The 13,442-nt window shown below is 42.4% G+C and overlaps 1 protein-coding gene across 1 annotated transcript; it reads right to left on the reverse strand.

The window, feature by feature from the left end:
- Positions 1 to 9,566: 9,566 nt before the first annotated feature.
- Positions 9,567 to 13,133, reverse strand: Wfdc13 (WAP four-disulfide core domain 13). Its single transcript, XM_008837771.1, has 3 exons — positions 13,046 to 13,133; positions 9,936 to 10,086; positions 9,567 to 9,630 (listed from the first exon to the last, which is right to left on the reverse strand). The coding sequence occupies exons 1-3, from the start codon at positions 13,131 to 13,133 to the stop codon at positions 9,567 to 9,569; spliced, it is 303 nt and encodes a 100-aa protein (XP_008835993.1).
- Between the last annotated feature and the right edge of the window lie 309 nt (positions 13,134 to 13,442).

Raw genomic sequence — 13,442 nt, forward strand, 5'->3', positions numbered from 1 at the left:
CTATAGTCATAAAATGGCATGGTACTGATACAAAAACAGACATGTAGATAAATGGAACAAAATAGAAGACCCAAACATGAGTGCACACAATTTTATCCACTTGATATTTGACAAAGTGTCAAGAACACACGCTGGAGGAAAGGCAGCATCCTCAATAAATGGTGCTGGCAAAACTGGATCTCCATGTGTAGAAGAATGAAATTAGATTCATATTTGTAGCTCTGTAGAAAACTCAACTCCAAATGGATCAAAGACTTCAATGTGAAACCTGAAATGCTGAAATTGTTAGAATAAAGCATAGGTAGTAGTACCCTATAAGATAGAGACACAGGAAAGTACTTTCTAAGTTGGACACCAGTTGCTCAGGAATTAAGGCAAACAATTGACAAACGGGACCTCATTAAACAAAAAAGCTTCTGTACAGCAAAGGAAATAACTAATCAAGTGAAGAGGAAACCCACAGAGTGAGAGAAAATCTTCACCAGCTATACATCTGACAGAGGATTAATATCCAAAATATACAAAGAACTCAAAAACAAAGATTTGAGAAAACAAATGACCTAATTAAAAACTAGGCTATGGATCTGAACAGAAAGCTCTCAAAAGAAGAAACAAAAATTAACTAGAAACACTTTTAAAAGTGTCCAGCACCTTTAAGCCAGGCGTGGTGGCACACGCTTGTAGTCCCAGCACTTGGGAGGCAGAGGCAGGCAGATCTCTGTGAGTTCAAGGCCAGCCTGGTCTACATAGTGAGTTCCAGGCCAGCTGGGGCTACAGGGAGACCCTGTTTCAAAAAGACCAAAAAAAGTGTCCATCACCTTTAATAATTAGGGAAATACAAATCAAAATTACTTTAAGTTTTCATCTCACTCCAGTTAGAATGGTTAAGGTGAAGAGAACAAATAATGTCAAATGCTGGTGAGGATGTGGGGATAGGAACACTCATTCACTGCTGGTGGATTGCAAACTGGTGCAACCACTGTGGAAATCAGTATGTATAACTCTTTTTTTTTTTTTTTTTTGTCTTTTTGAGACAGGGTCTCCTTATAGCCCCAGCTGTTCTGGAACTCACTATATAGACCAGACTGACCTCCAGTTCACAAAGATCTGCCTGCCTCTGCCTCCCAAGTGCTAGGATTAAAGGCAGGAGCCACTACCCCTGGCCGGTGTGTATAACTCTTAAAAACTAAAAATAAATATGCCGTATGGTCCGGTTATACCACTCCATGGACTCATTCTGCTGCAGAGATCCTTGTGCGGCCATGTTTATTGCTGCTCTTTTCACATTAGCTAAGAAATGGAAACAATGTAAATGTCCATCAACTGATGAATGGATAATGAAAATGTACATTTACACAAAGGAGCTCTACTCAGTGGTAAAGAAAAACAAAATCATGAAATCTGCAGATAAAATGAATGGACCTAGAAACTATTACACTAAGTGAAGTAATACAGACTCAGAAAAACGTGACATATATTCTCTCTCATTTGTGGATCTTGGATCCAAATCCTTAGACATATATTTCCTGATGTAACCACAGGAGCCAGGAAAATGGAAAGGAATCATGGGAGTAAAGGGAAAAAGGAGCTTGAGAGAAGGAGGATGGTAAAAGATAGGTATTATCGAGGGGGAAATGGAGGAACGGAGACTACTTTAACTGGGGATGGAGGAAGGAGGGTTATACAGGAGGCGGGTTATACCAGGGAGTGGGGAGGAGAAATAAACTAATGCTTAGGTGTTTTGAAAAATCAGAGGGAAATATATTAGTTCAAAAGCCTATGAAAAATACACATACAATCTACATACAAGTGATTGTGTATAGCTGAAGGCTATATGACAAAAACATAGTGCCAGGCAGGAGAAACGTCCCTTTGAGTTGTTGGTCAGGTCAGGGTAGTCCAAGGGACTCCCAAATAGCACAGGCTATTGCCATAGCCCTTGATTGCCTCTCAGAAATTGAAGGTATGACCCCATGAAGGACATACTTCAGACAATGGAGCTGGAACTGACCTGGAAGCCTTCTCCCTGAAGACTAACTCTCATTGTTTTGGAGGATACTATGCAGCTTGCTAAGGGAGAAAATCAATCAATGGTCCAACTCCAGCTTTAAAATCTACTAAACACAGCAATGACTAGCTGTGCAAAGATTCTTTATTGCTGCAGTAGTGGCATTTTTATCTTGGGGTAATCAACAGCTGTCTAATTGGCCTTAAGGCCTGCTCATTGGGAGGGAACTCATGTGCGGTACTGTAAATGGGAGCCAAATACACATGGATGAAGCGGTCATAGATCCTTGAGAAAAACCTACTTTGTCACACCCCATATGAACATAATTTCTTACTGTATTCTATATATGCATCCTTATATTTACAGACAAGTATGCTTCTCACCAGTCATCAAAAAAAGCTTCTTTTTGTAACAGGTGGATACTATTACAGAGTTCTAAAACTGGTAAAATGCAAAGAATAAGTGTCTGTGAGATGCCCATCCCTTAAGTGGCATGTCTACAATACAAGCTTTAGGCCTAAAAATCAGGGAACATAGTAGAAAAGTTGGAAGAGAGAGTATTAATGCATCTCTCAACTCTCACCAGTGAGCTTCCTTATGCAACAGATGGTGATTAACCTAGAAAGTCACAACCAGTCAAAGTGTAGAAAATAAGACTGCAGAGTGTATGTGTCCCTGGGTGCGCCACCTATATCGAACCTCTGCTACCCAAGTCTCAGGGACTATTGCAGAAGAGGGGGCAGAAAGACTGTAAGATCCAGGGATGGTGGATGCCACAAGAAAACAGAGTTTTACAGACACCTGGGAAGTTGCTCATATGTACTTAACAGCAATGATGACAGCATTCACAAGGCTCAAGCAAGCTCAAACCAGACAAAAATTCAGCACAGAAGTGTGGAAATGGATAAGAAGCCCCAACATGAGCTGAGATACTCTAGGCAACTGATGACTACTGGGAAGGGGAGACTTGGTTTTCTTTAAGGGAGCGATGCTAGATAAGCTGACCAGGCTCCACTGGGACATTTGAGGACACAAACTTGGCTTGAAAGGCCTTAACATGTGACAGAATGCATGAAATCCAGTGGGAGAGGTCGATGTAGGAGGGCAGATAGAGGAGGGGGTCTAAATATGATCAAGCTGTATTGTTTAAATTTGCAAAAATTCAATTAAAAAAAGTGGACTGGGGATATAACTCAAGTATAACATTTGCTTCGTATGTATATCCTGGGTTTGCTCTCCTGAAACAGAAGCAGATTGAATCCTCAGCTTGGATCCAAGCTCAGTTAGTGCCAGTTTAGATTAGTTGAGAATCTGTTATCTTGCTGATGTATGAGCGGTAAATAGTCTTGCTGATGTGTGAGAGGTAAATAAATATTTGCTGCTGCCTGCTACTCAGACTTTGTTATATAGGGACTAAAATATCTATACAGTAAGTTCTAATGTGGACTCGAGGTGTAGTTCAGTGGTAGAGCACTTTCCCAGCATGTGTGAGTCCCTAGATTCATTCTCCATTATTGAAAAAGAATGTAACAAAAACATCATCTACATATAATAATAGTATAACAAGTGATGTGAAAGGACAAAATAAATATCTCATGCATATAACATTAACTGGTATTTATATTTATAAACGTGTATGATACAAGAGGAGATTATTATGGTCTTAGCAGAAAGATGTGGTGATGTTTATGACTTCTCACAGTAACCATCTGTGCTAGATAGCTTTAGTGTCAACTTGACACACCTGGGTTGAGGGATCCTCAGTTGGGGAATTGCCTCCATTGGACTGGCCTGTGGCTGTGTCCATAGGGCATCTTCTTGATGAGTGATGTGGGAGGGCCCAGCCCACTGTGGGTGGTGCCACTCCTGGGCAGGTGGGCCTGTGTTGCATAAGAAAGCAGGCTGAGCAGGGGCCAGGGGAGCAAGCCAGTAAGCAGCATTCCTCCATGGCCTGTGCTCCAGCTCCTGCCTCCAGGTTCTTACCCTGAGTTCCTACCTTGGGCTCCCGGATGAACTGTGACCTGGGAGATGTAAGATAAATAAACCCTTTCCTCCTCAAGTTGGTAGTGGTCAGAGTGTTTTGTCACAGCGATGAAGAAACAAACCAGAACACCATCTATATTTCTTCTTTTCTAATCTGGCAGGATGTTCTAAAATCCTAATTTCTCAGACATATGAATTATGTGAGATCTCGGTTGCTGTCTTGTATTGGTTGCTGTGACACTATGCCACTCTGTGACGCTATGGAAAGTCCCACTGTTCTAGATCTAATTCCCTTCTTTATTACTTAACAACAGCTCCATTTCTCCTTTGTAATGGTTGATCACTGCCAGTCCCATTTCATTATTCTTTTTTTTTTGGTCTTTTTGAGACAGGGTCTCCCTGTAGCCCCGGCTGTCCTGGAACTCACTATGTAGACCAGGTTGGCCTTGAACTCACAGAGATCTGCCTGCCTCTGCCTCCCAAGTGCTGGGATTAAAGGCGTGTGCCACCATGGCCAGCCTGTTTCATTATTCTTACCACATAATCAAGGCAGAGTTCTTGTGACACTTGGTGAAGGCATTGAATTCTGAATACTAAAGATGCTAAACTGGCAGATCACATACATATTGGTGGGGAACATTCTTAGAGCCTTAGAAGAAAAAATCTGTGGTAAGACAGAATTGAAAGTGGGAATTCTAGGTTGGTGAGCCTTTGGAAGACATTCAATCTATTGTGCCTAAAGATGAGTCCATATCAATCTTCCTCAGTCAGAGGGACATTTCCCTTCTAGGGCACAGAATTCCCTGTTCAGCTAAAGCCATCTTCAAGTAATTCCTTCTTTGACATTGTTGGAAACATCCTTAAAGCACCCAGAGTTGGCAGTCTTCCTACTGAAATCCTTTCTGTATTTTCTTGACTCCCAAGAAGAGTCATGCATTCATACCTTCAAATTATCATTAAAATACAATAATAAAATAAGGTATTCCATAGCTATCACGCATCCACATTTTACACCATAGACCTGATGTCATTTATCTAACTAGTTGCCTCTTGTTGAATATTAAAATTATTTGAAATGTTTTGCCAGAGGAAGACGTTGAGGCATCTTCCTCTATCCCTTTCTGCCTTAGTTTTTGAGACAGGGTCTCACACTGAACCCAAAGCTCACCCTTTTGGCTAGACTGGCTGACCAGGAAGGTCCCAGGATCTGCCTGACTCTATCTCCCAAGGTGTTATGAACATGCACGATCATGCCCAGGTTTTATATGGGTGCTGGGAATGCAAGCTCACATCCTCTTGCTTGTATAGCAAGCTCTCTTACCCACAGACCCAACTCCCTAACCCTTATGAGTATATCTTTGTAGATATTATCTTTATTTATTTTTTTGGTCTTTTAGAGACAGGGTCTCCCTGTAGTCCCAGCTTGCCTGGAACTCACTATATAGACCAGGCTGGCCTTGAACTCACAGATATCCACCTACCTCTGCCTCCTGAGTGGTAGGACTAAAGGTATGCGCCACCACGTCCGGCCTGGTATTACCTTTATTTTGATGCCTATGGATCTTCCAGTCCTAACACCCACCAAAATGGATGCATCTAAATCCTTTCAAACTGATTAAAATAAAATTTTGGAATTCCATGTCTTTCATAAACTAGAATTAAATAGTAATATTCTAAATGTAAAAAGCTTCTACATTATCAAACCCTGTATCTCTGTCATCATGATCTGTAATTAGCCCTTATTGGATAGATGTGAACTCCATATGGGTTAAAGCAATACATTCCATTAGAATTTCCAAGATGATGGAACTGTTTGTATTTGTTTTTTATTTTATGTGCATGAGTGTATTATTGCCTGTGTGTATGCATGTGTTCCCAAGTTGTGCAATGCCCATGGAGGTCAAAGAAGGCATCAGATCCCCCGGAACTGGAGTTATGGATGGTTGTTAGCTGCCATGTGGGTGCTGAGAACTGAAGCCGGGTCCTCTGCAAGAGCAGCCAGTGCTCTTAACCGCTGAACCATCTCTCTAGCCCCCAAAATGTCTATATTTGTGATGTGTAATATAATAGATTTTAGCCATTTGTGGTTATTGGACACTTGAAATGATTAGTGAGACAGAAGCTCATTAGCAATTCATTTTATTATAATTAACACCAATTTCCATTTGGTGCCTAACAATATTAAATAACAAAGCTTGAATTATTTGAAAAGGGATTGCTGCATTTTGAATGGACCAACCTATGTGAGAGACCTGCCCACTCACTCAGATCAACTTGAACCACATCTGGTCTGTTTCTGGTGGTAAAGGAGTCTGTTTCTCTGAACAGCTCTTCTTGCTCTCACTCAGGCGAGTCGGCCATATTAGAAAGGTTTCACAGAAGAAAGGTATAGGGATAGACTTGGGATAAGGTCATCTTGGGAAAAGTTCACTTTGAGGGGATACAATGGAGAGAAAGAAAGAACTGTGGGACTGGGTAACCACACACTTTCAGGTCGGTATCATTCACATGGGCTTTTCAGGGGCCACAAAATCTTTCACTAGGGGTTTAGTTAGAGTTACTGAAATCACAGTTCAGTTAGCTGATCCCTTTGTTGTGAGGCTTAATGACACCATCTTTTAAACGTGCAGTACATTCTATAACTATACCTTGTTCTCTCTCAAGATGAAAGTTCAAAGATCAGAGGACATTCAACTTCTTTTTATCAACTTGAACTAATTCATACAGAACGTAAAGAAATGAGTAATCAACCAACCAACCAACCAACCAACCAGAGTTTAAACTGGAATGTATACCACGATCCTCCCTGTGTATGAATCATTTTTATTACATTTATTGTATATATGTGCACCTGTGGAGGACAGGGGACAACTTGTGGGAGTTGGTTCTCTTCTTCCACCATGGTAGCCAAGGGGATTGAACTCAGGTCATCAGGCTTTGTCATCAGTCTTGGAAGCAATTGTCTTTACCTGTTGAGCCATCTCACTGGCCTCCTGTGATACCTTTATAAAACAAGAATTTCGGTTAAAGGGAAGATTGACAAGACACACACAACAATAAAAACACTCTTGGACTCTTGGTCAGGAACCTTGCAAGTGTTTTGCATGAATTATATCATTTCATCTTTATGGCACACTTGAGAATTGGGTATTCTTCATCTCTCTCACAGGGGGACAGACAAGACCTCTGAGGAGTTTGGAGTTACCCAGCATAAACATGTCAGCAGGCTGAGCTGGACTGAATCTCAACAGTGTATGAGCTCTCACTATGTATGAGCAGTCATTTAAGTCCCTGATAGAGAAGTAAGTGTATGTGCTGAGCTCAGTAGGGCTTAAGTAAGAGTTGAAGCACTGCTCACACACCTCCAGTGCTGTGCTAGTCTCTATCTGCCCTCGTTGAACACTCTCTGAATATAAGATCAGTGAGAGCACTCAGAGTGGCAAAGCCAACATTCTGTTTGAAAACTCTGGTGACACCAGACCTTGGACAAACCAGAATTCCTACATTTCAATTAAAGAATTATTTTATTATATTTATGTCTCTGTATGCGTGTGTGTGTGTGTGCACATGTGTATGTGGGTGCCATAGGAAGCTTGAAGAAGGTGTTGCATTCCTCAGAGCTAGAGTTACAGGCGGTTGTGAGCTATTGGAAATGGGTGCTGGAATCCAAACTCTGGTGCTCGTGACCAAGCAGCAAGCACTCTTAACTGCTGAGCCATCTCTCCAGCCCAGGTCCTATATTTTAAAAAATTCTTTGAAACAAAAGTCACCAAATTATGAACGCTATCTTTATTTTGGTGATGGAGCTACAGGGGACTCAATTTTATTTACCTTTTTGTAATTGTTTCATTAAATTATTAATATTAAATATTAAATGATTCTATTAATTTATTTCACCTCAGTAAAATAATAAAGATGATCCCCCTCCACCTTTTTAAAAGAGCAAACCCCCAGAGTCCAGAAAGAGTGATGTTATTGTGCAAGTTACTGGCAGCTTCTAATCTTTGCAGAATCTTTTCAGTGACCAAGTTCTTCTTTCTACAAGTCTTACATGAATTATCCTCACAATATCTAAGGCATGGATGTTCTCTTCATCTTTCACATGAGTGAGTTAACTGTCTCTGAGGTCCAGTGAACCAAGCAATAAGAGAGCGTGAAGCACCCAGGTTGACTTCCTGCTCAGGGCTCTGTCCACTGGAGGCTGGAATAGCCTGTTCCCTGGCAGAGCCCCAGATCTGAGTGTCCTGTGCTCCCCTTAGGACATGAATCTGCTTCTGGATGTTGCTCAGCATTGCAGAACTCACCCTGGACTGTACTCTGCCCCAGGGAATGAGGTCAAAGACAGAACTTGGAGGGGAAAAATGGAGGATGAGGCAATCTGACCATCAACAAGGCCTGCTGACCTTGTGAGAATATTGGTGCCCCTGGAGAAGGTTGGAAGAGGAAATCTCATACCAGGAATCAGACGAATTTCGTACTTACACAATGCTCTGGGGAACATGCCTCAGTTGTCAGACTTGAGGAGTCTTGAATTTCTCGTGTTTATTTCTAAAGAATAAAAATATTTTCAAATATATGCATACAATTTTACTCTTAGAGATGAAATTCTTACTTTCAGTTAATTCCATCACCGAAAGCTGACTATGAAGCTGAGTTTCTCCTGCAGCAAAGGAAGAATAACTAAGCGACAGCAGAGTTATCTTTTCGTACTTTTGTATTCCAGCATAGAGCCTTGAAAGATGTGGCGTTTATTTGCTAGTTGCCCTTTTTTTTTGTCTTTTTTGTTATGTCTTTTTTTTTTTCAGAGCTAGGGACTGAACCCAGGGCCTTGTGCTTGCTAGACAAGCACTCTACCACTGAGCTAAATCCCTGACCCCTATTTGCAAAGGCCAATGATTTGAGAGAGAAGAATCACTAAAGTTTACCGAATATTAATTAGGAAGCAAGCAATAGCTTACAGCTCGCTTGGAGTTCTTATTGGAGTCTCATTATTACTTTTATTTTTTAAAAAATATTTTTGATTTATTTTTATGTGAGTGTTTTGCCTGCATGTATGTAACTGCACCGGTGTCTTGCAAAGCCCATGGAGGCCAGAAGAGAGAGAGAGAGAGAGAGAGAGAGAGAGAGAGAGAGAGAGAGACTGAGACTAATTCATTTGAAGTCATTCAGCTAAGAAGTGGTAGAGCCAGGACTTGAGCTCAGGTGTTTGACTGTAACTCTGGGTCCACACTCAATCACTGTACATGGTACCATGTGATGGGCGTTTCCTCAGGGCTTGGAATATAGCAATGAGCAAGGCATTCAGGCCTCCCTCAAGAAGCTCATCAATTGAGTCTCCTGCTGTGGTTCTTTGATATTTCTTTTGGACCTTATAAGACAAGAACAAGCAGAATCTTCATTTGTTCGTGAGAAAAAAAAAAAAAAAGAAAGGGAAAAGAGTATTTTACTGAATGTGATAGACGTACTTGTACAACAGGAGCAGAGGCATCTCAGCACCCTAATGTCCCTTCTCTGTCTCAGAGTCCTTGTCTTTGGCAGACTCAGAGCTAGTGTTAATGCTTATGTAATCAGCCAATCAACCACACTTCTCCTCGTGATGACCTCCAGAGCCGAGGACACTGGGGGCCAATGGACGGTGTCTGGGGGAAGAAGGGGAAAACAAAATCAGAACAAAGCCTGAGTGTGGTGGCGCATGCCTTTAATCCCAGCACTCCGGAGACGGAGTCAGGCGGGTCTCTGTGAGATGGAGGCCAATCTGGTCTTCAGAGCGAGTTCTAGGACAGCTGGGGCTGCAGGGAGACCCTGTCTCAAAAAGCCCCGCCCCCCAAAAAGAAAAGAAGATGGGAAGAAAAAGAAGAGTCCTCACAGTCACTGGGAAGAAACTCTGCTGCTGGGCTCCCATCAGCAGCTCTGAAGCTGGGGCTGGGCGTGAAGAGACCCTTACTTTTTCCGCACCGGATTTTTGTTTTGTGTACAGACTATCCCACAGTAGGCTGCACAGCACTGAAGTTCGTGTGGACATTCCTCCTGGTTTGTACAGAATTTGGTGCAGTCATCAGGTTGTGATCTGCAGGGTGGAGGTTCCAAGATATACTCTGAAACAGAGAACAGGTTAGAGAATAGTCCAGAAACCAAGCAGGAGCAAAGCCCTGGGACCCTCATCTCTTTGTGTGGTCCCCTGGGAAGGGAATCAAGTTTTGTCCTTAGCTCCTGTCCTCCTCCAAGTTCTGTGGTGGGGAACTAGGGCCTGGGTATTTGATCAAATACCCTTTGGTAAAACCCTGAGCTCATTATCTATTCATGATCCTTGCATAACAGTTGCTACCTCCTCATAGAATTTGATGGGGTCCATTTCAAGAGTATGAATGGTGTGTTTGTATGTGTGTGGTAAGTAAGGATATTGAACACCTAATCTATATGGACTCATTATGTGGCCTTGAGGAAGTCTTACAGTTTCTCATTAACAATTTATCCTAGGGTCAACCAGACAGGCCATTTGTGTGTAGGAAGAAAAAGCAGAAGGTAAGTTTGGCATGATACGAACCCACGAAACCGAAGATGCTGAATCAGAAAGCAAGGATCCAATTCATAGTTAAGTTCCCAAAGTAACTTACTTTTACGTTGTGAAGGATGGGATTTCAGAATGGGATGCAAGTTTGGACTCTTTTTGTCCTCTCTGAAGCTCCAAAAACAGAACTGAGCCTCCCCAGAAACATAAGCTATTAGTCCTATCGTTCTGCTGAGCCCCAAATATTCTTAAGATGTGTCTCCCCCTCGAAGAGTACATACATGATAATATTCTCTTCCTCTTGGGCATTAGTTAAAAGCAAGCATTGTCAGGCTAATCTTGGCAGTGGTGGCTTCTGAGGCAGAGTCTAGTCTACACTGTCCCATGGATGCTAATTACTGGCAATTGGGCAGTACCTATAGATTTTAAATGTGAAATAAATGTATCACGTTTTCCTTACTCATTTGTTAGTTGAGGGACACTTAGGTTGCTTCATTTTCTTAGCTACTGTGAAAAAAATAGCAACAAACATGGACACAGGACTTGGAGCAATGGAGCTGGAACTGACCTGGAAGCCTCCTCTCCCAAGACTAGCTCTCATAGTTTTGGAGGACACTATGCAAGCTGCTCACAGAGAATATTAATCAGTGGTCCAGTCCCCAGCTTTGAGTCCTAATAACTGCAACAATGACCAGCACAACAAACTATATTGGTGCAGTAGTGGCATTTCTATCTTGGGGATAATCAACAGCTACCTAATTGGACTTAAAGCCACTCAATGGGAGGGAACTCATGTGTGGCACTGTAAACATAGCTAAATACACACGGCTGGAGAGGTCATAGATCTGTGAGAAAATCCTGTCTGTCACATCCCTAAACAAATGTAATTTCTTACTATGTGCTAAATATGGACCCTTATATTTACAGACAAGTATGCCAGTCACCACTCATCAAAGAAGCTTCTTTTGCAACAAATAGAGACTATTACAGAAATCTACACCTGATCACACACAGAGACTAAGTGTCCGTGAGATACCCAACCCCAAGTGACACATTTATAATGAAGTCTCTGTACCTAAGACTCACGGAACACAGTGGAACAGGGAGTGGAGAGAATACTAACGCATCTCTCAGCTCTCATCAGCAAAGCTTCCTCGTGTAACAGAGGGTGATGAATGCAAAGGGCCACAACTGGTCAAAGTGTAGCGAATAAGAGACTGCAGAATGTGGGTCTCTGGACAAGACTCCTACATGAAACTTTACCCACCCAGGGCCCAGGGCATTGCAGAAGAGGGGGTGGAAAGATTGTAAGAGCCAGGGGAGGAGGTGTGTGACCATAAGGAAACAGAGTCTTACAGGCTCCTGGAACCTTGCTCACATGAACTTACAGCGATGGTGACAGCATGCACAAAACCCATGTAAACTCAATCAGACAAAAATTAGCATAGAACTGGGAAAATGGGTAGGAGGTCACAACTTTGGTGAGGAACTATTGGGAAGCTGATCATTGTTGAGTGAGGGAGAGTTGATATTTAAGGGAGTGACACTAGACTGACTGAACAGGCTCCAGTGGATGAACTCACACTAAGGGACATATGTGCACACAAACTTGACCTGATAGCCCTTAACATATATGACAAAATTCATGAAGTCCCGTGGGTGGGATATGGGGGTTGCAGACAGGGAGGGGGGCCTAAATACGATTAAGATGTGTTGTATAAAATCCACAAAAATTCAATAAAATATATTAAAATGAAAAATGTGAAATAAAATGCAAGGCTTCCTTCCCCCTGTCCCCAAATACCTTCTAAGGCCAACGTCAGACTGACCCTTGATGTCTATCAACTTCATTTTCCTGTCTTTCTTTCTTTTTTTTTCCTTTCTTTCTTTCTTTCCTTCTTTCTTTCTTTCTTTCCTTCTTTCTTTCTTTCTTTCTTTCTTTCTTTCTTTCTTTCTTTCTTTCTTTTCTTTCTTTCTTTCTTTCTTTCTTTCTTTCTTTCTTTCTTTCTTTTTGGTCTACAGGAGATAGGGTCTCCCTGTAGCCTCAGGGGGCCTGGAACTTACAATGTAGACCAGGCGGGCCTCGAAGTCACAGAGATCCGCCTGCCTCTGCTTCCCAAGTACTCGGTTTCCTGTCTGTCTTACTGCTTGAAAAGAAGGACCAAGTGTCCATGATGGAACCAGGGACAGGAATGTCAATCAAGAGGATGAGGTTGACAACATTTACAATAACTAATACTTATGGAGCAGTTTCATGGACTGGAAAGAGTGCTCCATGTCTGCATGTTCCATGTCAGTGTCTCCTCCCAACTACCTCCACATCATTACATTACAAAGTTAAAAATGAGGCCCAAGACACTCTGCTCAGGGTTATGCAATAAGCGAGCAGCACAGAGGTTCAAATCTAGATTTTCTGACTACAAAGCTTGGACTCTTGAACTCGGCATTATGTTCTTCAAAAAATGTTCAGGATGTCTACCCTGAGCCACTCCCCTCTCCGCCAAAGCCTCTTTTTTCCTTCCCCTGGGCCCAGACCCAGCACCTACTCAGAAAGTACTGCTTGGGACTTCCAGATACCAGCTTTGGTACTAGGCTGAGCACCAGGAGGAACTGGAAAGGTGACACGGGTGCCATGGTGCCAGCAGGATGGGTGGTCATTCCTGGCTGAGGATGGTTGGGTTTGACCAGACACTTCTGTGAGAAGAGAGGGAGAGAGGCTCCAGTGGACATCTGCTGGGGCTGGGCCATCTCTGTGTGTTCCAATCAAGGAGGGCCTGGCAGAAACCCAAGCACTTGGAGCCATTCCCACTACAGGGGTGAGTCGTGTTTCCAGATCTTCTCCCCTTTCATCTTTTTTAAAAAATTTTTATTGGGCTTTTAAACTTTTATACATTTCCCACTCAAATCCAGATCCTCTCCCCCATCCATGCCTCGCCCATCCCC

Source organism: Nannospalax galili, unplaced genomic scaffold (assembly GCF_000622305.1).
Source record: "Nannospalax galili isolate Female #2095 unplaced genomic scaffold, S.galili_v1.0 scaffold1939, whole genome shotgun sequence".
Classification (NCBI taxonomy): Eukaryota; Metazoa; Chordata; class Mammalia; order Rodentia; family Spalacidae; genus Nannospalax; species Nannospalax galili.